This window comes from Leptosomus discolor, chromosome 1, assembly GCF_034619465.1.
Source record: "Leptosomus discolor isolate bLepDis1 chromosome 1, bLepDis1.hap2, whole genome shotgun sequence".
In the NCBI taxonomy this organism is placed as follows: domain Eukaryota; kingdom Metazoa; phylum Chordata; class Aves; order Leptosomiformes; family Leptosomidae; genus Leptosomus; species Leptosomus discolor.
Genome location: NC_141391.1, coordinates 151,078,610 through 151,103,689, shown reverse-complemented (window position 1 = coordinate 151,103,689; position 25,080 = coordinate 151,078,610). Strand labels below are relative to the sequence as shown.

Below are 25,080 nucleotides of genomic sequence, written 5' to 3'. Positions count from 1 at the left end.
TACTTGACCGTAATTAGCAAACAGGAGCATCTGGTCAGTTGCATTGCAAGGGAGTGATCTCCTTCTCTGTTATTTAAATAAGAAAAGTTCTGACTAAGTGCACTTTAAAAGGTTTTAAGAGGTTTTTTCCGACGTGTATTCTTATATCACGTACTTTTCAAAATAAAAAAAATAGAAATATCTTAGTAATAATCGAAGTTTTCAGGATGAAAGCAACTATTTCTCTTCAGGCTAAACTCAGCTGTTTGCTGGTAGAGGTATTGAGGATAATTCTGGATGCTGTACCCTAAGATCCTAGACAATGTTATGGAATTAATTTTCAAGAATGCCTTCTTTCTAAACTTCTTGTAGCCTTTAAAAAAATTGCATGAAATAGAAATGTTAACTAGGTAGCAAATACCACATCAATGATTAGATCTCCTTGAAAGGAAAATATATATCTCAGAAAGGAGCAGGTTCTATGCTGAGATGCAAAGGTAAACAAAATAGTATGTGATTTGATGCCTAGGATGTCATAATGTTTTAATTTCTTTGTTACAAGACAAAGTGACCATTTTTACATTCTTTGAGCACCTAGAAGCCTGTAGAACTCACCTATTGTGATGTCTGTGCTCAAAACACAGAACAAGATGCATAAGGCTTCGTGATTTTTTTGAGGGAATGTTTTGAAGAAGGTAGTGTGTTAATTCTGTAAGGGCTAGAAGTATCTGAAGTTAGGAAAGTAAGCATAAAGATGAACATTTACAAATTTTATGCATACATAACATTGTCTTGAATTAGAGGATGATCACAGGTCATCTCAGTATTGAAAGGGGGGTGGAGTACAGTTTGCAAAGGATAAATAGCTTACATTTGATTCACTAGGAAAGAGGCATACTGGTAGCATTAACATGATCAAAGCTACAAGGAGATTGCTGCACAAATGGGCACAACCTGCACAAGAAAGATTTTTGCAGAGATCCAGACAGAGGAGAAAACCTACCAAAGAACTTCAGTTACATAGATACAGTCAGAAAAATCTTATATTGGAGATACTCCATAAAATAAATTCTGCAAAAAATTATTTAAAAAATAACCTTTTAAAGGAGGTTTGAGTCAAAGATACTATCAAGATTAATAGAAGTATGACAGTTCTGTCCTAGATGAAAAGAAATGAAGTAGTGAGGAAGAGTTCAGTCACAGGATGGAAAGGTCGACTCTTTTTTTAGTGTGTTGAGCATGAGCTCCTCATAGTTGTCTCTCCACTGTGAGCTGTTAGCAGCAGCTTTATTATGGAGAGGAGAGGAGATAAGTCTTGGTCAGTAAAATAGGGAACTGTTGTGATAGAAGTGAAGTTTCATTTATACACGAGGCATCCTAAAACAAGAATGTGGAAAAATAATAGTGCTTTGGGAATATGCACAAATTGCAGGTCTGTCGGTCAGGAGGCTTTTCAAAAGAATTCACAATTCACCAGCAAAGCCTGATGAGAGGCACACAGTGAGATCAGATGGTCAGAGCTTGTTGAGAAAGGGAAATAGCTGGTGAGTACGGAGTTGGAATTGGGTGTACATTCTGAAAGATGAGGCAAGGCAGGGAAATGTGCAGCATGAGGCTCAATAAGCCATATAGATCAGTGAGAGAGATTGAGAGGAGAGGAAGAGAGCCAAGACAAGTAAGATTTGTGGGTAAAGATTAGTGGAATATGGTGGGCAACAGCATCGTGAAAAAAAATGAGTATGAATTCAGTAGTATGTACAGAAGTGAGGAGGAGAAAGAAGGGTGGATTGAAAGCACTGAGATCAGAAGAGGGAAAAGTTAAAAGTCCGTACTGTCACTGATTGACAGCGATGTCTTGCTCCAACAGAAGAACTAAACTGCTGGCTTTGACCAATCATAGTTTTTAAAATATGACCAACAAGCCAGCATGAAGGAAAAGCAACTGGAGTGTCTTGTTCCAGTCAGCACTGGGAGAGCTGCTGTGCCCTGTTTTGTCCGATAGGATTTTGTTTTGGTATCAGTTAAATACAGTCAAGTAATAGAGTGATGGCAAGTAGCTGTTTTTCCAAGGTGAGGAGGAGACTTTCCTTCAAATGTTTTTCAGTTCATATTCCTTCAATTACTTTAAAAGAATGCTCTCTCTGTTTTGTTATGTTCTGTGGAGGTTCTTTGTAAAAGTGTAAAAGACACCCTTAGAAATCTTTAGAGTTTTAAAATGCAAGGCTCTGTTTTCTATACAATATTAATGGCAAATCCATTGATTTTTACAAACAGTAATAGGTTAGGATCATTCTTAGACCAAGTATGAGTGATATATGTGATTTTTAAAATGTTGATGTTGTCTAAACTGATTATAATTTGCCTTTAATTGCATGCTTTTTCTTTCCTCTCTTCTGTTTATCTTGTTTTCTACCATTCTGCCACTTCACTGCCTGTCTGAAGCTGTTTAATGAATCAATGCATGAGGTCAACCATTTTGGCTTTAAGTGGTTCAAGGTATGAGGACATCTCATTTGTGTGTACCTCTGCCCCGATATTTAATGTTGTTTTTGTAGCCCTGTGTTGTGCAATCCTACCCTCCATCATCTCATGATATATGTTTTCCTGCTATTTTACAGGCTTCAGATTTGAATTACAGTCCATGAAGCTACTCAGGATTTCATGGTTCTCAGATAGCTGTTTCAGATTAAAATCTTGCTCTCTTTAAGCCAGTGTTTGAAAATATCCTGTGTATATATAACTGTGTTAATACACAACCTAAACCTATATATGGCAAGATGTCTCCAGCTGCCTAAAGCATTCTATTTATTTCAGGATCTTAGACCTGTTCTTTCTTTCATCTATCAGAAAAATAAATCAGGCATTTCCTGCTGGGATCAGTGGACCCATTGAATTTGGCATAGTTTCATTAACCTTATTGTTCTGTATGACAGAAACCCTACCATACAGAAAGCAGATGAGGGAGTCTTACATAGACATAAAGATATAAAGTTCTTCAAGGTCGGTCTTTCTAACATGTTCACCTGGTTTTGTTGGTGCACCTGCTGAATCCTGTATGAAAATATTCTTGTAAATTCCTTACAGCCCTGGGGTTATGTACTACTGTGGCTGATCCCACTAGTTCAGCCCTCTAGGTGGAAGTTCAGAAGGTGTATGGAGACTTCTTTTTAAGTACTCTCCATAAGGCTGAAGGTAGGCTTTCTCGACTAAACACTTCTATCATGAAGTTCTTTCTATTAGAGATGGCAAAACCAAATGTGGATCCAGGTCCTTTTTCTGAATTAACCAAATGTGAGTTTACTTTTATAACGTTCCTCAGGAAAAAAGAGAATTAAATATAAGTTTTTCCCTGTTCAAAAATACAGTGATAGTTTTACCTCCCTAGGAGAAAGTGCTGGACATCTTCTTTGACAAAAGGCCCTGTCCTGCTCACAAACATTCTTTCACTGTCCTGGTGCATCTTAGCATCCCTTCTCCTGCAGCGGGAGGCAGGAGGTTATCTTCTGTGTCAACTTAGTCATAATCAGCACAATTCCTAAGACAATGCTGGAAACATGTTTCAATCTTCATGAAAGAATAAGGCCCTTTTCGTGGAATAAAGTGAAATGGAAGGTCAGGTGCTGTGATTTAATGCAAATAGTTAGTGTCAGATCCTTGACTCAAGGAGCACAATATTAGAATTACTTGCATTTTGAACCTTCATTATTGGAGAGGCATAGTTCACAAATGTGTACTGACCTAAGATACTTCTGCCCTCCCTCTCTTCGCTCACTTTCATCCCCAAACTTCAGGGCACATCCCTTTAGTTTTCCCAGCCTGGGTCTTTCTGGGGCTGTGTTGTGAAATGGAGCAGTGACCTAATTCATGATAAGAATTAACTTATTTTTTAAAAGAATTTTTTCATGTGAACCAGTTTACTGATCTGCTTCATGTATCCCCATGCAGAACTTGAGGCATGTCTGAGGAAGCATTGAACTGCGGGGTTATGAATAGCTTTGTATTATTACTGAAAACGTTTTTACCGGAAACTGTTACTGTGGCCTTTACAATAGGCTACTATTTCTACGAGTACTATGGTGCACTGCCTGACCACAACGTATGTTTCTCTATTGTATTTTATTTCCTTCAAATTTGAAAAGCAGCAAGTTTTAGAAATTTAAATGGTATTTCTGCTGATAGTAGAGCAGGTCTGTTCTCTCATATATATCATCTACTGCTTAAATGCACTGTCTGTATAGTATTAGCTAACATCTAACTCCTTATCCTAAAATGTTATGGCAAATAAATACACAAAATACTTACTATTACGTGTTCATTCCTTCCTTCCTTAAGTAGTTACTTAAACTGAAATTTCTGAGTTAGCAGTCTGATCTTGACACCTTCCATCAGCTTTTTTTGAAGTTATGTTTCTCAGTGGGAAATTCTAAATGAGGTTAAATGTGTAGACCTATAAATAGCTGTGTCTGTGTTCATACACTGTATCTTTTTATCCTACACAGGGCAGATTTCACTGCTTTGCTTTTTGAGAAAAAATAAATGACTGAATATTGTCATGTAATGTATTGTTTAAATGTATTTGCTTATACTAATTCCTTTCTCCCTCTGTCTCAAAGTTATTTCAGCAGGATTTAATATTCTTTCAGGTACATATCACATGTAAAATATGTTGATAACAAGAATCCTGAAATTATCTATCACATATGCCTACTTCAGAATTTATATCTGTTTATTAAGGAAAAATACATACGAAAAGTTAATAACTGAACTAGAATCTCCTTCACAGTTCTCTCCTTTTCCCCCATCTCCTGCTCACCGGGATTTCCTTGTTGTAAGTACAAGGTCTGCAGAGGTTTGAATGTTGAGTACAGCCCCCAAAAGCCTTTTCTCCCTTACCCATAAGTTACTGTACAGAAATTCTAGACAAGTTTTGAATGATACCTCTCATTTGCACTTCCATCAGACCACCATTCTGGTCCTGTTTTAACTTTTTAGCATTTATTACTTAGACTGCATTTTCTTCTAAGGATAGAAACTGCATTTACAATAGAATGATTATATATTGGACCCTATCCTATCAAGTACCTGCTAAAAATGAAAAATAAATTAAAACACATACCCTTTTAGCTGAGCATTCTGGTACTGTAATAGATCTAAAGTATTTTCTACCATGTGTTGAGTGTTGGAATTATTTCACGTGCTGAGTGTTGAAATTATTTCACAGCACAAATTCTGACATATTAAGTTACTTCCTACAGGTCCCTGTAAACAGAAAATATAAAGTGAAATTTCTCATTAACCACTTACCTATAGGTGTTTTCTGAGCACCATAGAAATGTCAGAATTCTGACTGCTCTGTAATAGATGCTGGACAGTTTGCTTTTAATGAATTTTTCTGTCTCTTCTTCTGTATCTCCTAATGAGAAGTTTGATAAACTGAGTGATTGGAGATCAAGACAGTAATCCAAGGTATGCTTTGGGGGTGAAGGTGCTGGAGCCTCATTGCTTCCCACTGATTTTTCTAAGCAGTTTACATTCTCTTTGGCTGAACTTCTCTTGAGTATGTTCTGCAAAGCTCCTTTCTATAAAAGTCTGCCAAACTCATTTTAGTTTTTGAGTGTATGTATATACATACATGTACGAAGTAATTTGTGTATTTAATTCATATTAAGTGAAAGAATCTTGCTAAAATCTAACCTTTTAATTTCTTTTACTGAAACAAATTTTTAAGAGCTCTTTAAGTCAGTCTTCAGCCTGAAGTATGGTCTTGCCATTTTTTTTCAATAGATATGTTTTTTTCATTCTTTTGTCTGATTCTTTTCCTTTGGTTAGAGAAAGCATTTTGGCTAGGTAAAGTTGACTGTGCACTGTGTCCTTGTCAATGAATATGTTTGCAATCGTTTTTAGAAGCACTGCTTCTCCCTAAAGTTACTACTTCTCCCCAGGTATTTAAATGCATTACGTAGCCTCTTCCTTTAAAAATACATAAGTTTTTATTGAGTCACAGTCCTTACATGGGAAGGGTGGTTTGGTTTGTAATTCCTTCTGTGTTCAGTAACGTACCTTTTAAGAGGTGTAACAAAGTGGAATTGTTACTCTTTTTTGTCTTAGATATGCTCAGCTGTTCCAAGTTGAGGGCTTGGAGATTTTTTTTTGCCTCCAGTAGAGAAGAATGAATAGGTAAAAAAAAAAAAAAAGATTAATAGAAAGTCATGCCCAAAGACTTTGAGACAGATGTCTTTTTCTAACATTATAGGGGAAAAAACTTCTAAATCCTTTAGAATCTTAGAATTGTTCAGGTTGGAAAAGACCTTTAAGATCGTCAAGTCTAACCGTTAACCTAGCACTGCCACATCCACCACTAAAACGTGTCCCTAAGCACCACATCTATATATCTTTTAAATACCTCCAGGGCTGGTAACTGGTTTTGTTTAATTTGTTGCACTCATTTAAGGTTGCAGAGTGGGCAAAATTTGATGACTTTCAGGAGAATCGGGGACACTGAAAGGATCATTAACCTCTATTCAAAATATACATTGAGCATTTCTCCATATAAGTCACCTTTTCAGTTAATGAAATGAGAAATACTGATGGAAACTGTTATGTAGAAATCTGGTGCAAATGCTGATTTTAAGATAATTTTGTCTGGATTTTTATCTCTTTTTATTGTTGAATAGATAAATACTGATTTCACATTACGCCTTTTATTGTACTCAAGTATTCCAGACAAAGCTCTATCTTGGCATTTCTCTGTCTGTTATATTACTTTCTCAAGTACCTACCTCTAGACAGTACTTTATTTGTTGTGACTCAAGAGAAAATCAAAGTTTTTGGTTACATTAGTGCTTGCTTGGAATTGTAATGACACAAGCAAATGCTGGTGTTAATATTTGTTTAAAGCTAGTACTGTGGTTTTTTAATTTGGAATTTCTTTTACGTTTTCCAGTTGCATCCTGTAACCGTGATCTTAGGTGCGAGTGTGATACAATAGTATGTAGATTAGAGCATTAGAAAAGTTCAGTAGACTTGTGCATTAGATTCATAAATTTAAAAACATATCCTCTTTTTCTGACATAATTGATTTTCCCCCAAAATCCATGAAGTGCAAGAAAATAAATGGTATTCCTTTCCAGACCATTCTCCTATACAGAAAAACGCAGAAGAGTGACAGAGTTGAGATTCGTTAAATTGAGGATGTCTCCTCTTTTTGAAACATTTCCTACTCACACAAAAGCTTCTAGATTTTCCTGTGCTGCTGTATACCATCGGATTCCTTCAAACCTTTCACTGCAATTCAGCCTGAGTTCAGTTGGCTCAGTATAGTGGGATTACTTTTTAGTTATTGTGGTTAGGTTCTGCTGTTTGCTTTCAGTTAACTACAATGCTAAAAACATTTGGTTCCACAAATTAGTAGAGGTGGAAACTTTCCTGAGCTTGCCAATGAGACTACTTCTTTGGTTAGCCACATGTTCAACCTTCATGTGGCAAGGCATGTGCTTTCACATAATAACTGTGCTTTTGTGTATTTATGTTCGTGAGTCTTAATGTCTTTTGGGAAAAGTGTTAATGTTGTTTGTGGAATTAGCATAGCATTTTTTCTCTACTTGCAGTGACTTAATACATCATCCCAGAATTTTTCTCTTTGGAAAATCAGTCTATGCTCTATAAATTGACAAGCTGTGCTATGCTATGTAGCACGGCATTAAATATTTACGTTGAATATTATTCAGTTATGTCTAAACTGTCTGCAATGGTGACATATCCTAGTTAACCTGAAACTGTCTAAAATGCAGCAAAATGGAAATCAGCATGGTCTACAGAAGACTTGTAAAAAACTGCTGAAATCCTTGGGCAATTAGTCTGAGCTTCCTTTGGCCCAATTGCTATGGCTACCTTAGCAGCAATTGCAGAGTAGATGTACCCTAAGAACGGTCAAGTTATTTTGAAGATGTCCATGTTTAAAGTTGTTGCTGGAGTATCATTAATTAACCATAGTTCCAGAGAGCTTTGTTTGGAGGTAATAAACTGTGCTAAATGGGTGTGTGCAAAACTGTGCAGAATGTGCTAAATATGCCTCTGTGGAGATTTTTAAAAGGTGATCAAAATTCAGATTTGTGCAAGATTGTTTGTATCCCTAGTAATCACTACTGCTGTGTACCCAAGGGACTGGAGAGATTCCTTGCTAGCCACAGAAGATAAACGCAAGACAGTTTCTTAAGACTGTAGATCCGTGTAAAGTAAAACAGGACAGCTTCCTTTGGTATGGTTGCAAGGGTTCAAAAGTGTAATGAGAGTATTTCACTGAGTAATGGTTCCAATTGGAGGAAATGCAGAAATAACATGTAACTTATTATAGTCTTCAGGTAACAGAGACTACAACAGGTTTCTGTCCTCAATAGAAATCAGAATTCAGTTTTTCACTTGTTTGTTCTAGGTCTGACTGAAATATTTTGTATGTGTTAAGCAGAGACAATTATTGCTTCCTTCTCAAGAGCCCTTGTCCCAGCAGTAGACCATTGCTTATTTATATGGCTTATGGCCCTCATTTAGGAGTTACAACTGTCAAAGCTACCTCCAGACATCCTAACAGGACACAGCTGTGACGTAGTCCTGAAGTCTGGTGGCTCAGGAGTTTTATCTTTTCCAGACATCTGTGAATTTTGATTCCTTCTCCTTCATACAAGAGCTCAGTGCTCTCAGAGACGAGCAAAAAGCAGTCTTGATTGATACTCAAGTAACGTACTCCTTGACAGACTCCTGTATTTCTATTTCTGTGGGTTCTGCAGGAGTAACACGGTCACGTCAGACATCTGACCAGTCTAATATTAGTGCTTTTCGTTGCTTAGAGCCATCAGTGGAAACAGTAAGGTGCAATACAGAGCATTGACTCCTCCTCATTATCAGATTATTTTTTTGTAATGAAATTTTTGTTGAGAGACCAACGCACGGAAACAAGACACATCAGCTGTCTCAGTGTCTCACATTGATAAGAAAATTCGCATTGAACTACATCTTTTCAGACCACATTCTTTTGTTCTCTCTCTTTATCTTTCTCCTCTACTTTTTCCCAATTAATAATGTAAGAATGGGACAGTGACACCAGTTCTGTTAAGCCACCAAAACTCTGTATTTTATCAGGGATGCTGAAGTTACAAAATCATAGTAACCTAAAAAACAAAGGTGCAGAGACTTAAGAAAGTCACATCCTAATGCAAAGAAACGGAAAGTTCATCCCTAAAATTACTGCTGTATATTGCAGATGATCAGAAGATCCTGCCTTTTCTCTGGAGAACTGATAATCCGCCAGCCATTTTCACAGTTTTTACACTAACTCCCCTCTTCATTGTAAACAAAACAGAACTACTCTTCTCTGTGTGCAGTCTGCTACAGTACTTTAACTGAAGGTAAATGTGATGTATAGAAACATCTTAATTGTTGCACAGTATTCTGCTGTGTTTATTTCTGAGTGTCTTTAGATAGGATCTTCAACTAAGGAATTCCAACCTGTGATGGGAAAGAAAAGAAAAAAATGAGTTTTTCTCTTGTCTACATGGGATCTTATGGCAATGTTCATTAACAGTGACCACACAGAACAACTGAAGCAATTATATAGGTTGATATGTGTAGCATAGGGAAGAAGGCTCTCTTTAGGTGAACATCTGTTCACCTTAGTGATGCTTATAGTGCCTACAATTACAGCATAAAAATGAAGGTAAAGGCTCTGAACCACTTACGTATCTGCTTCGAAAGTGTTAGTGGTGGTCACATTGTCATAGTAGAGAAGCTGGTACCCATGATGCATTCCTCTGTCCACCCACAGGGGTCTGCATATTCATGCACTGATGGTGAATAAGAGGGACTTGAATTGGAGCTAGAGCTCCAGCCTGTGTGATGGGGCAGAGCCATTCTGCTTTATACCCTTCTGCTGTCAGGGTGGCAGAGCTTTCAGCTCTTCTCCTAGTTAAGGGCTCGCCTTACCTTACAAACCAGAAATTACATTTTGATTTTATGGAGGGAGTAGGGGGTTGGATTTTTCTTGTTACTGCTTGCTTATTTCTCTTAGTTTCCTCTGGTATTTTTAGCTCTCAAAAAGCTATGCCTAACAGCTTTCCCAATATCTATAAGAATTTGAAAGTTGTTCCCTTAATTCAGAATAGCCAAGAATTTAGTTAAGTGTCTTGGACATAGTCTTTAAGAGTACCTAAAGCCACCCTACTGCTTTAACGAAAATGGGGCTATGATGAAACCATAATTCATTTCCCTGTTATTTTGTGTAAAGGTTTATTAGCTTGTGATTTAAGCAAGCCATCTGGTCCTGCTGGCAATCCAAGTTATGTCAGACTCAATGCTTTCTCCCTGTAATATGTTACTTGAGGCAGTTAAATTACATACTTAAGTCCCAAGCCTGGCCTGTGCTTTTTCCATGTCTTAACATCTGTTCTGGGAAATTTTTCTGGGTTCCAAACAAGTTTTCATGGAGCCAGAACTCTTGTCTTTGTCTTTCTTTTCATGTCTATTTCTTTTCCTTCCCTTTGTCCTGCAGTCTAATCAGTTCAACTAAGTAAAAGATAATGCAGAAATGTGCAGTCCCTTTATCACTGCAGTAATGTACATAGTGAAATGAAAAAAAAGTTTAAAAACTTGAGAGCTGTAGAAAAGTAGAAGTCTTTCCTCTGAGAGAGTGTGACACTTTGAGAAGTGTTATTTTTTTAAGTCCTTGTAGTGTTCTTATTACTGACTTGTAATTGCAGGACTTTTTGTTTTGCTGGCCTAATTAATTTTGGGCAAAAGTACAGATTTCTAGTACCTTTTGTCTTGTAATGCTCATTTCTTGTTTATACAAGACAGGTCTATGTTTAGAAAGCCAATAATTTTACATATAGAAATTAGACTGCTGAGGTGGTTTTGAAAATAAGATCTCTAGTGATTGAGTTATACAATGATCATGGAAAATGACTTTTTTGTGTTGGTATTTGTTTCTGTATTCTCTAAAATATCATCATTTTGTATTCCACCTGAAACTTTTGAGACACAATAATTAATATAAACAGCTATCCTGTAGCCCACTGTGTCTGTATGTATATCGAAAGAAATACAATTTCTTTACTTCAATCAGAAACATAAAAATGTTTCTGTTTTCAGGCATGTAATTAAACATTGAACCATAAGTTTCATGTGTATTGCTGCACCTAAAGTATTGTATCTCCAGTTTAGGAGTAGGGTTTTTAGTGTAATAGTCAAGTCTCTTTGTCGTGTCCTTTGAGACTTTTAATTATGGTCTGATGTGCAGTCTTTTCTTCTTGATCAAAAGGAAAAAACGAATGAGGAAGGAAAAACCACAAGACTAACAGATACCTTGGACTATCTGGATGGCTGAAACTTTAGCTGACTCAGTGAAAAACCTCAGGAAGTTCAACAAGACCAAGTGCAAGGTCCTGCATCTGGTTCAAAGCAATACCAAATATCAATAAAGACTGGCGAATTAATGGATTGAGAGCAGTCCCATGGACAAGGACTTGGGGATACTTGCAGATGAAAAATCGGACATGAGCCGGCAATGTGCGCTCACAGCCCAGAAAGCCAATCACATCCTGGGCTGCATAAAAAGAAGCGTGGCCAGCAGGTCGAGGGAGGGGATTCTGCCCCTCCACTCTTGTGAGACCCCATCTGGAGTACTGCGTCCAGCTCTGCAGTCCCCAGTGTAAAACAGACATGGACCTGCTTGAGCGGGTCCAGAGGAGGCCACGAAGATGCTCAGGGGCCTGGAGCACCTTCCCTGTGAGGACAGGCTGAGAATTTGAGTTGTTCAGCCTGGAGAAGAGAAGGCTCTGGGTTGACCTTTCAATATATAAAGGGGACTTGTAAGAAAGAGAGAGACTTTTTACCAAGGTCTGTAGTGACAGGACAAGGGGCAAAGGTTATAAACTGAAAGAGGGGTAAAGTTCAGACTGCACATAAGGAAGAAATTCTTTACAGTGAGTGTGCTGAGACACTGGAATAGGTCGCCCTGAGAAGTTGTGACTGCCCCATCATTGGAAGTGTTCAAGGTCAGGCTGATGGGGCTTTGGCCGACCTGATCTAGTGAAAGACATCCCTGCCCAGGGCAGGAGAGTTGGGCTAGGTGATATTTAAAGGCTTCTTCCAACCCAAACCATTCTATGAAAAAATGAGTAACAGAGAGAAATGCAGTCTCTTCGGCAAAGATTGTAATATACAGGTGGGGAAAAGCCTTATCTAACATTAACATAAAACATTTTTTATACCAGTGATTTGCTATCCTTATTAAATATTATTTAAGCCAGTCATGTACATTTGAACTGTGGCTGCATTCATATCTGTTACTTGAGACTGGAAAATTTTCTTTTGCAGTGTCTATGTAGGGCATTCTTTAGCCTTTTCCTCATTCTTATATGCACATAGCATATAGATGTGGATTACGTGCATCACCATTTCCAAATAGACCCTATGCCCCTGCAACTGCTTTGTCAAGTGCATAGCATTTTGCTCTTTTTTTTTGTTTCCATGTTGATGACTTTGTCCATTGCCTCTTTACATTTGCACAGTACCACTGTAGCTAATTACATCAATTTACTAGCATTCGTGATGCATTTGTTGCTTGGATGATGACCCAAATTTCTCTGCTTCTCTGAAAAGATATAAGCAGAAAATTAAGTTCCAGAACTATCTTCCTGAGAGGGCTGTGGAGGTCTTTTTCAATTTTCTGTAGAAAAGTTCTCTTCAGGTGGTAGTTCATCACTGAGGAAGAAGTTGAAAATGGGAAGAAAAAGGTAGCTGCCACTATATGGTTATTTAAACACACTGAAGCATTTGGGGATCCTGAGGCTGCTTTAGTTAGCCTGTCCGTCTGGTTTTACCTTAGGTATTGAAGTCTTTGGGCTCTGATTTTAAGAGGTGACCTATACCAACCACATCAGTTAACGTAGCCTTCTTCCTGGCCTGAAATATCTACTGTCTCTCAGAAATTTTCAGTAATGCATTTGTTCTCCTCACATAAGAGGTGGGAATTTGAGCTTGCCTATCCTGATCATCAATAATCTTTCCAGGAACTAGGACAGAGGTTGGTAGGATCCCAAGCCTTATTAATATTTTGCATACCCAGTCCCTTTCTGAATTTTACTGTCTTTTCACTGACTTTTGGGGAACTTGACCAAGCTCTTTGGAAGTCCCTGGATACACATTACCCAATGGCCAGAAAAGCTTACCAGAAACACCACATACTTGATAACTGTATGTCTATGCAACAGCCTGTTTTCTGATTACAGTTGCATCAGAGGAGGCTGAAATTAGAGCTTGTAGGAGCAGGGAGGTTAAGAGAGTAGACAGACTCCTGAAAAGGACTTCATTTTTTTGGTAATATGTAATTTCTTCTATTTCTTTACAGGATGCTGTTGACACTGTAGATAAATTTCTGTTGTAGAGCCTTTTCTCTCTGCCTTGCTTTCATGCTTTCTAAGGAGATGTAATACTATGTAAAAAATCTGTCCTATGTTGACATTTCCCTTTCCAACTGCTGTGAATCCCATACTGATCCATTTGACATAGTTTACCCTCTTTCACATAGTTTGTTCAGTCTCTCAGGAACTCTCTCCTCTAATGGAGACTTCATTCAGCTTCATGTTCTTCCTTAAAGATAAGCTGTCGCCTGGTCAGGTCACTTAAGGCCTAAAAACAATGATAGAATAGTCTCCATTTAAGTTCTCTGCAGAGCTATCCTCCTCAGAATACATGAGGACCTTTCAGGCCTGTCTACAGAGAACTGAATCATGGGTAAGTCATAAATAGTCAAAGATACACACTGCTTTATATACTATTGTTTGAGCAGAGAGAAAAGAGCAGCAGAATTGCACTCTTTACACTTTCTGAAATGGAAACTTTCTAGTTATAACTGACAGGGCACAAGCTTACCTGCAGTTAAATTGAAAATGTCAACAGCATGTCTCTGAAAATGTCTCAGTGTGCCAAGAACTCTGATTCTTGGCAAATATTTTTTCTTTATTATATAACTAGCTGCTCTCAGGGAAAAAAAAATCAAGTAAATTTGAAGTTTTTTGTGTAGGCTAAATTAGATGTGCTTTGCAAGCAGTTTGCTTCCAGTGAATATTCCTGTATCATTTCTCACAGGACTGCTTACTGGGACATATACAGACAGGTCTGCACTAAGATTCATAAGCTGCCAAATAAAATGTTTTGTTTTGTAGAAGTTTAATTGAAATGGTGCCATGGAATATCTATAACTTGATGAATCTGAACAATGAAGTCTTTATTGTGAATACAGTCATCACTATTTTGGTGAATTTTGTCTTTAGTAAATCGCATGACGAATGGTACTTGCTGGAGAGGATGGAAGGTAATGACAGTTTCGTAAACTAAGTTGTTGGCACAGTTTAAAAGCTACTTGCATTCCAGCCATTCCTAGTGCATGATTAGATCAATTTTCTGTTAACCTGCAAAAATACAGAGTATAACCTTAGAATGAAAAGAACTAGCAAACAGAGCAATAAGAAAATGATTAAGTACCTGCAATAACCACTACTACAGAGTACTGCTGCAGAGTCAGATTTTGACTCCTAGCACTAGGAGCCTTGGCTTGGATATCGGCCTCTAGCCTTGCTGTGTCTTCTTAACAGCCCAGAGTTTGCTACAGATCTGCATCAAGCAAACCAGTCCTTCAGTGTTAGCATCACAAATCTTGATGACTGGGAGGATGTCAGAAGTCTTTCAAATCTGATTATGGAAAAGATGTGGCTTCAAAGATTGTTTTATCTTGGCAACTGACAGATTGACACAAGCCATTTTGATTATTGCAGCTGGCTGAAGTCTTGTTTATTTGAGATTGTTTTCTGTTATAAGAAGAGGGTTTTGTAGTTGGCTTGCCTGTTTTCTTCCCAGTTTAAAGGAAAATTTTTATGTAGGTAATTGTGATCCACCCAAAGGAAGTAGAAGCTGATACACTTCCCCAGCATGTTACTATTTTTCCCTTTCTAGACATCAGTTTCCATCCTAATAGTATTTTTGCTGTTCATTGTTTCTTCAGGAGTTTTTTGCATTCTTTTCTGATACATTGTTCTATTTCATTTTATGGGGTTTTCTCTTTGTTCTAAAAGCTAACAGAGTTTCTTATCTTGACCTGAGCACTAAACACTAATAAGAGAGGAGAAGTTTGGTTACTATATGCATGCTAGCCAGTTTGGACTGCGTGTCACCGAAACTCTCCTTTGGTCTGTTGATTACTGGATATATTCTTGGCTGTACATTTGGAATAGTTTTTGATAATTGCATATTCTAAATTTTTCTTAATTTGCTGAGCGTAAGAAGAATGGTTATTTTCAGCTGCATTTGAGTGGAAGGAGATAGACTTTCTACAGTAAACACTGCACAGTGTCTATGCTAGATTTTTATAAATCTGCTAATTCTGAATTAGCTCTATGATTGATTGAGAATGAAAACCAGTCTTTTTATCCATGTTTGTCCTGAGTCATCAGCTTTGCCTTTAGGAGTACAGGATTTATTAAAGCAAGGAATGATGTGTTCCATACCTTACATCTTCCAGCACCTGTATAGTGAGTCATGTACCCAACTCTTTTTGTAAAATCCTGTAAGTAGAAATAGAGCTTAATATCATTTCAGTAATTCACTTCCAGGATGGAACACAAGTTGATTGTTATGCAGGCCTATAAATGCAATGCAGTGCTGTATTGTCATATTAAATTTATACAAATGTTTGATTATGTGCAACAGTAGCATCAGAAGCACATTATAAAATTGTGAACAGTTGATTGTGATAGAAAGAGAAAATCTATATGGAAGAAGTCAGTGAAAGTATTGTGTGCCATCGAGCATTATTATAAAATTATTAAAGAATATACAGAGAGTTTTGTACGTTACATGTAGCTATACCTAAACATGCAAAACCACAACAAATGCTCAATTAGTGATAAATTTTAGCTGAGACAGAACCTGCTCCAAGTGCAAAATAAAATACTATGATCATCTGTGTAATACCTATGCTAGAATTTGCCGTCATGTTAATTCTGAACCTTTCCCGTTTGCCGAAGATATGAGCATTGTTCTGCTGTACTTGCCTGCCATCAGCAACTCTTTGAATGCTTTTTATGTTGCTAAATCATAAAACATGACTATGAACATTCTTCAACAGATATTTCGAGGGAGGTAGCCTCACCTACGTCTTCATGGGAACCCAGTCCTCTCCCTGGTTTGGAAACATTACTTTTGTTCTTGAAGTGCATATGTAGTTTTTGTTTAGGCGTCATTTACAAAGAAAGCTTTTTATTCTTTTGGTGTATTATTGCTGTATTCCATTTAATACCTGGCATTTTTGTGGACTAATTTTGATATATACAGGCCATCCTTTTATCCTTGTGGTACATTTTCTGAAATAGAGATACTGAAGAGTCAAACATTTGTAATTTGGTATTGTAATGGTAACGTTCCAGTGACCAGACTATGTTTATTCACAGAATATGATGTTGCTTCAATCAAGTGTAGTTCTACTGTCCACAGCACTACATGATGCTTCCAGTCTGCAGGAGTGTTACGCAGTGTACATGCACTGGTAACCTTTGTGCTCCAATTTAGTTGTGATATTTAGTAAGTTCCAGTTGATCACATTACACTGTTTTTCTCTCCTCTTGTCTTCCCCAAAAATGTTTTAGGTGGAAGAGCTGATGATGGCCATGGAGAAGGTTAAGCAGGAGCTGGAGTCAATGAAAGCAAAATTGTCCTCTACACAACAGTCTTTGGCTGAGAAGGAAACCCATTTGACCAACCTACGAGCTGAAAGAAGGAAACATTTGGAGGAAGTCCTGGAAATGAAGTAAGTGTTTCTTTTCATTGTGTGTAGTCATGTTTTATTCATATCTCTGAATTCTTCTCTGATCCCTGGTATTCAAATGACAACCACTGCATGAGTCTGTCTCTGTAGATAGCAGCTATCGGTGTAATCAGTCGAGCCTTCAGAATTGTCTTCTCACCACGGATTACCTACATGGCTTTCACACTTTTCTTACAGCTCAAAAACATTTCTTCCTTCAAATAGTTTGCAGTAAACTGCTATTATTTGGACTCAATTTTTTTGTGTGTCTTATGAACGTGCCATCTTGCTTTGAGTAGCCTATGAGACATGATTAAGTGTAACAAAGGATAAAAAAGAAAGAGGGAAAAGATAAACATGGTAGGTGGTTGTAATGCTAAAATCAGACTGCAGATGTCTGGTCTGCTAAAGTATTTTTCAGACTCATGCAGATGATTTATTAGCACTGGAACAGAGTTTGAAGTTCTCTATCAGTCAGGCTTCTTTCGTCATCTTTACATAAGGAGGCCTGAATAAAACCAAGGTTTGAAGAGGAGAGAAGAAGTGAGGAATTAGACTTCTAAGGCTTAAATACTTCCTAATTTCTGATGGTGCATTATAGATAAATAGTTATCCTTAGTTTACGGAGACATGAATCCATTTAGTGCAATGATGGATAGTGCTGCCAGCAGTTCATTAGAAACACTTTCAGTTGTTTAGCCAGCCCTGAAGAGAAGGAACATTTTTATTGGCAGGACCAGCAGTGGTTCCTCCACTGTGGTTTTGTGAGCCATTATTTATTTATTTAACTTTTCTACACTAGTGTCTTTCCTTTTCTTTTTTTTTTTTTTAATGAAAGGGTAGAAAAACAGCTGTTACAAAATGGAAAGAGAGGTGGCTTGGATCTTGAAACTCTAACTTAAGAGTGCTGTATAAAGTGGGCCAAGCCTCCCCAGCTTCATATTCAGCTACAAGAGTCTGATCTAGACCTGGCATAAGGACATTGGAAGACTGCAGTACTTAAAAGCCACACTTTATTTTTAATAAAAAATTGTATTGAGCTATAAATTTGACTGCCTTGAGAGTTGGTGATTGGGGGATGGGAAGAATAGCTCTTAAGGTGATGTGGGAATCCAAAGCAACTGAAGATGTATCCCATATCCAATCACTTGGCAGTACTTTCTTCTGCCAAACCACTCTGCCAAGCCTTCTCATTAAAATACACACGTAGTATACAGTATATCCTGAAATGTATTTGGAATTGTGTAGCTCTGGAGCCTTTAATGTAACTACTCACTACTTCTAAACGATGACCTCTCTTAGCTGAGTAAGTTATTGTTGGAAGGTTGTTGTACTTAAACGTGGTATCAGGAGTTGCATAAACTGGTAGATCCATTGTGCCTCAGAAGGAAGAAGAACACTGGAGAGAATGGTAATGCTGTCAGCACGTGGAGAGAAAGATGGAAAAAATATTATGTTTGCATAGTTAACTAGCAGAGCATGTTTTGTTCAGAGCTGGTCTGTCTTAAAGTTCTATAAAGCAAACTTCAAAAGCCTACCCTCACCATGAGGCTCTGTTGCAAACAAGTCTATACTGAGGACTCCCAATCAATTAAATATCTTGTATACTGAAACTCCAGTGTATTCTTTGTTGCCCTACTTTCCCAGCCTAATCCTTTTATGAAAAGCACTCTTGTAATCTGTTTTCTAGTTTTGCAAAAAGTTTCTAATGTTGTTAAAATGTTTCCTACTATTTCAACTCAAAAATAATAGTAATTGAATGAGTGGTCAATTTTGTGAAGCAGTTAGCTGGTTTTGGTATCCTTAACAGAAAACAATAGCTGGTGTACAGATACTGTTCAAAGATACAGTAAAGCAACATTTCCCAAGTTTTAGGGCATGCTTCACTGGGAAAAGTTTGAGGTGCTCAAAAGCAGCACTGGTTAAATTTGAGATTTGATGGAGGTGTAAGTTTAACAGCCTGGGCTCTGCAGTCAGCTGATGGGACAGGGGAGCATACAACAAAAATAGCTTAGGAAATGTTGCTTTAGGAGTTTCTAGATATGGACTGAAAGAAAGCGTTAAAGCAACAAGAGGACTCCAGAAAGTTACCTCTGGGTTTTAACAGGAAGTTTTTAGATACTTTGTTAGTGAAAATATATGTTTAAAATACTGTTTCTTAGAGTAGAACTTGTGTTTACTACTGACTCTGTAACCCTGAGAAGATAATTTCACACTCTTTAGGGAATACTGTGGCACTAGAGTAGCTCAAGTGTGAATTATTCCAAGGAAAAATTTTCACTTCTTAAAGAAATACTATGTATTTTGAAGCCCTCTGCCTTAAAGTCTAATATTTTCATTTTCTTTAAAAAAAACCCAAAACTTTGTTGTAAATAATTATGAGAGAGGTAGATAATGGTCTTTCTATTTATTAGAGAGACCAAACCTGATCTACTGTAAAAAAATACTAGGGAACTGCTAGGATTTTTGTTTTGTTATGTTTTCTTTAAGAAGTTCTAATGTTTCCATCATTCACAGCAAATCTTTTAAATTAGGCAGGAATAAAGTGCTGTCTACAGAGAAATCTCTGTTCTTTGTCCCATAAAAACCTGCTTAGGCTGAGCTGAGTTATAAACTGTTGAAAATCACCAGTTTTCCTTTCCCTTTTTTTTTCTTCTGGTGTTGTCAGCAAATTTTGGCAGTGTGTGAAAATAACCGAGCACAAACAGTCTAATCTGGGGCCGAGCTCATGCAATTGCCAAAACTGTAGCAGCAGACACTGCACTTGCAGGGAAGGGGAACAGACACTGTGTCTGCATATAGGGAAGAGATTTTTTTCTTTCTTTCTTTCTTTCTTTCCTTTTTTCTTTTTTTTTTTTTTTTTTTTTGGACTAGGCAGGCCTTTTGTTATGGTCAGAAGGACCAGAAGGTTCTTCCTAGTCATCTGCTTCAGGGTTGAAAAGTCCCAGTTGGAGCGTTTCTCAATCTGTTCTTTCAGACCTGGAAAACTGTCCAACAGCCCTTGCCTGAATTATGCCTTCTCCTGCTAATTGCAATTGCTGCTAGCCCTATAATTCAAGGGATGCAGACTTACATAATGTAGTTGGCGCTTCAGAGTTGAATCCTTCATCCTGCTGGCACACAACAGAAAGATTATTACTTGTCCAAGAATAATTTACTATCCTCTTTTTTCTTTAAAAATAATCAAGGATATTGCAGACGAATGAATTGTTGTAATAGAACATAATTTATGTTTCAAAATCAAGCTGTCAAAAACATGTCTCTTGATTTCTTATGTGACTTTACATGAGTGGTCTTTTGAATATTTATCACAGTGGTCTCTAATTACATGAATACATCCCACAGATAGTGTTTCATTTGATACAGACTGTAGGCAGTGATCAGAGATGAACCAGGACTGTGTAGCTTTTATTGTATTCCTTCCTTATTTCATCTCAGATTTGGAAGGCCTGCTGAGAACTACGTGAGGGCTACTATTAAAAATAAGATGCCAACCTAGGCAGTGCTATGCAGGAAGACTGTTCATCCTTATCTCTGCTACAGTTTTTCTGCATGATATAAAGTCCCTTAAAAATATTTGGTAGGTGGTTGATAAGTCCATGTGTTCATTTTCTGGCTATCAGGTAAGAAAGGTACAAGCAGACATACACGAACACTCACAACTGAAAACGAAGTCAGTGGAAGCTGAGGTGGTTTATCTTCTGAAAAGTTCATCGTCTTAGCAATAAAGAAGTATTGTCTGGACGTATGAGGTTGAAATTGAAAGTAGTCCAAAAGAAACTGATTAATTGGCACATAGTTTGTTTGCCAGAAAAGTAATTTCAGTTGATCCAAAATGAGGTGTGAAGTAATTTCAAATGCAGCAAACAGTTTAAGCAAATAAAAGTATTTCAGGTTATGTGCACCCATGGTGAACAGAACCAGGCAGAAAAAGTATATGTATATATCAATGTCCATCCAATGATAACTTGTCAGCTCATCAGAAATTGCCTTCTTGGAAATTAAAGAACTTTTTTTCCCTGTCAGAGAAATTATGGTTTATGCCCATGGTTTATCAGCAGTTCTCCAGAGGAGAAGTGATTCCTAGTTGCAGAAGTACATATATAGTCTCTGTATATAAACAGTTGTCTCTGTAGTTTGAAGTCGCTTTGCATTTCTTGTCGGTGCTACAAAGCAGTGATATGTTAACCTTGCATCTGCAAGGCATGGCTTTCTAGGCCCGACACAAACTTTTCATCGTATTGAACTGGGCTATAACTTCTGTTGGCCATTTGGTCTATGAGGCCGTCATGTGATTGCAGCAATGGTACCAAAGCATCTCCTATAATTACTTTGTGTGAAATTAAATAAGGTAAAATCCCACAGGGGGCACTCTACGTCTGTAGGATTTACTGTCTGGGGCAAAGCTGAACAAGTGCATCTGTGTCAATACCTCTTTTTGCTTCTATAAGCTTAGATTTTTTTCTTCAAAATATCTTTTTCAGGGCACACAGTGAAAATGAATACAACAATATCCTATTAACATTGTTTTGTCCTTTTTAATTTCCAAGCATAAAATATATAATTATATATGTTTATTTTAATTATATATGGCCACCCAGTTACATTTTGACGTTTAAGTTGTAAAAGCATCAGTTGCAGTAGTCTGAAATGCAAAATAATTATCCATTCCTAATTACTGAACAATACAGACATCACATTTAAATAATTGGACATAAACTGACCTTGGAACTGCTGTTAATCTCCAAGTGAATGACACAGAACCTGATGGAAAAGCTGAAATACAGCATATGGATATATTCTGTGTCTTTTAAGGCTAAGTTTATTGAAAGGCCAGAAATTTTAATTTTTTTTTAACTTCACAGTTGTCCTCACTGTAATGAAACACTAGACTTTTCAAAAAGGTAATTGTAGATCTTGGTTACTTTCAAATTTGGTAGTTTCTCCTATTATTTTTTAATTCAGGTGAAAGCTTGAGAGAAAACATAATCTCTTTTGCACTTTTGTCTCTTGCCAATTAAGGAATGAAGCCTGTTATCCTTTCTGTCCTCCTGTGTTGTCAATGAGCCTTTGAGCGCTCTGAGACTCTCAGTGTTGAGGCAGCGTTAGTGACAGCCTGCTGCTTCATTTTCAGTGCAACTGATACTAGATGTCTTGAATCATGAAATAAGAAAAGCTTAACCCATTTGTGGGCAGCAGTACAAAACTGGTCGGTCAAATGATTCATGTAGGTGAGAGAGCTATTAAACTTGAATCTCAAAGTTTCGCAGAAAGGTAAACTGCAAAGCAAATAAGTGAACCTTTAGGAAAGCCTAGCCAAATAAGGTGCTTCTTATGAGCACACACAGAATTAGGTTGTTGTGGTTTACTCTGTTTCTTTAAGTATTGGGAAGTTATGTTCATCTTTTGTAACTGGTTTGTTTTTACTCTTCACCTGCCTTGAAAAACTTTTGCTTCTGTGGCTTTTTTGGATATTAAAATCTTGGCACAATATGTCACAGTCCTGTTCTGTCTTGTGATAAAACCTCCATATCTCATTTTATCTTGAATTCTATGGTTCCCGAGAACAGTCTTGCAGAGAGAAAGTACTATACTATCTTAATGAGCCATGACAGGCCTGGAAGCAAGACCAACTGCTGAAAAGTACACCAGGTGGTGTTAAAGGGGTTTGTTCCACTCGGTAATTTCTAAGACTATTAATGTTGTAGGGAGGATTTGGGAAAAGGAGGGCCAGTCATTAACTTCCTGAGAATTTAGCTACACTGTGCTCTTGTTTTCGTGCCTTTCCATGGGAGATTTTTTTTTTTCTTCTGGATGTGTTTTCTGGGGTCTGGATTTAGTGTAAGTGATCTCTTCGGTACTTCTTGGGACATAGTTTTGTAGCTGGTGAAAGGAAATTAGAGCTCTTTCAAGTGAGAATGTGAGTAACATAGCATATAGCCTCAGTGTTAAGAATACACAGGTTTTGTTATGTTTTTCTTTTCTATTAATAAATTACAGCATTCTTACAGAAATTGCCATGAGAGATCTCATCAGTAGAGATCTTGGCGTACATACACAGAGTACTAAAAGGTATAATTTTTTTTAGGCTTACACAATCTTAGCACTAGTGAATTATTACTCTTCTTGTCTTTTCTCATTTTGCTAGTTCATTCCTGCAAACACACTTAGAGAGCAGGTGCAGCACAAAGTAATTTCTTGGAAGTCATTAGTGCCCCGTGTTCTTTACTGCCCAAAAGACGTTGCTTTGGGAAAAGTTTGTTTTTACCATAACCTGCATACAGATCATCTTATCTAAAAGAATAATAAGAACTATGTTTTTTTCTAGAAATAATTACTCAGCTAACCCAGTGTTAAACTGGTAGAGGAATGGAGAGAGTGCTGGTTTTATTTTGACTAACATATAGAACAGATTGCTTGTAAGATATCTCGAAGGGCACCAATATACCACCTTCTCCTAGCTAATTCTCTATGCCTTTTCCAGTACAAAATACTGTTGTTCTGCTATATTCTAACATACATTCAGAAGATCTGCCAGAAGTAAAGGTTTATCTGCTGAAGAGAATCTGTGTAATTTCCCCATGAATGTATCCTCCACTCCACTTATTTCTAGAACAACACTGATAAAAATACATTTCCAGGTCTTCAGCATGCCTTTTTTAATGTTTCTATGTACTTCTATACACAACAAACATAAATACGACTGTGAGTTTTGTTATAAAATATGCAGGAGAGTTTTGGCTCAGGACTGGTAGCAATAGTACATTTCCTATACTAGCTGTTCCAGCTGCATCAGTGATTCCTGTCGCCATCCCTAATCCAGCTATAAGATTCTGGGGCTTCCAGGGGTGTTACTGAGCTAAACCAAATCAGGCATTTTTTACTTTCTGTTAAAGTTAGAAGAACCATGAGTTCCTTAGGGTGCTTTTTCTTCTTTTATAAATGTGCACTGTAAATAGTGATGCATATAAATCAACTCTGTGAGCACTACATATTTCATTAAATACAGTCAAGTTGTGGGTTAATAGAAGTTCCAAGTGAAAATATTATGGTATCTCATTGCATATATTGTAGATTTAATGTAGTGTGAACAATAGTAGCTTTGAGCCATTGTAAATCCCATCCGGACATCGTCAAGATAGTTCAAGATACAAGGAGGGAAATCTCAAGTGTTAGATGTGCTCATATGGCACATACAAGTCATTCTTTTATTGTTTTTAAAATAACAGTGTAGCTTTGCGGGGTGTAGGTAAGGTGAAATCTACCTTGAGACTATTTTCTGGAGCTGAACAGAAATTCCTTTTTTGAAAGTCAGGTCAATTTGCTTTAATCACAGAAATAACCTCTGAAGCAAGTAATTGCTTCCCTACAATCCTGGAGGACAATAAGTGGGAGTTGTGAATGAAAAATTGGAGAAATGAGTCAAGTAGTTGGCAGTCCCTACAATATTTGTCTTTATACTGAATGGGAGTAATCAATATATCTTTTTGTTTTCTTCCCTTCCCAAACAATACTTTTGAGTTCTTTTAGGCAAAATAAAAAACACCATCTGCAGGTCTATGGAATTTCTGAGAAAGCTCCATAATGAGAGGATTTGGGCTTTGTTGGTATCTTGTGTGCAGCGCAAGTGACTACATGTAACAGGAGTTAAAAATATGAAAATTGACCAGAACTGTTCATTTTAAAATTCTAAAAGATGACACTGAGCACTGTAAAAGTGTCTTTCTTAAAGGTATAATGCTGTCATTGAGTCACTTCTCCCCAATCCAATATCCAGTGTCATAGTTTATGCGGATTACCTGATAAAGAGAACTATCTCTCCTGGTACTAGGAGCTAGTACATGTAAGATTGTAGGGAAGACTGAAAAATATGACATAATGTCCTATTTGGTGTTCCCTAAAGCCCCTTTTACAGTCCTTCCTCAAGCACTAAATAGCTAAGGCTATAGCTTTCTATAAACTTATAGTTCTTTTTCAGTCTGCTAGCATTTCACAGCTTTAAAATTGATATCAAGAAGACATTGAAAACTAAAGGATCACACTGGGTTTTTCCACTATGTAATTTAAGAATCAAGCTTTACATATGAGGTTAAACTAAATGATTTAACTGGTATTTGCTATACAATCTAAGAATCAACTGGTTTGATCATTTAGTTTAATTTCATGAATAAAGTTTTAAGGCCACCAATACTGTTGTGAAAAGACGACTGCTTAAGTAGCTTTGAGCAGCCAAGGATTTCATCAGCCTGCCT

At 37.2% G+C, this 25,080-nt stretch overlaps 1 protein-coding gene across 6 annotated transcripts in view; it reads left to right on the top strand.

The window, feature by feature from the left end:
• The window catches only part of ERC1 (ELKS/RAB6-interacting/CAST family member 1), a 284,902-nt gene that overhangs the window by 168,098 nt on the left and 91,724 nt on the right, over positions 1 to 25,080 (top strand). For all 6 annotated transcript variants that reach the window (XM_086467310.1, XM_086467304.1, XM_086467291.1 and 3 more), the window contains one exon: positions 16,671 to 16,831. In XM_086467310.1, the coding sequence (XP_086323436.1) occupies positions 16,671 to 16,831 (161 nt within the window). The remainder of the gene's footprint in view (positions 1 to 16,670; positions 16,832 to 25,080) is intronic.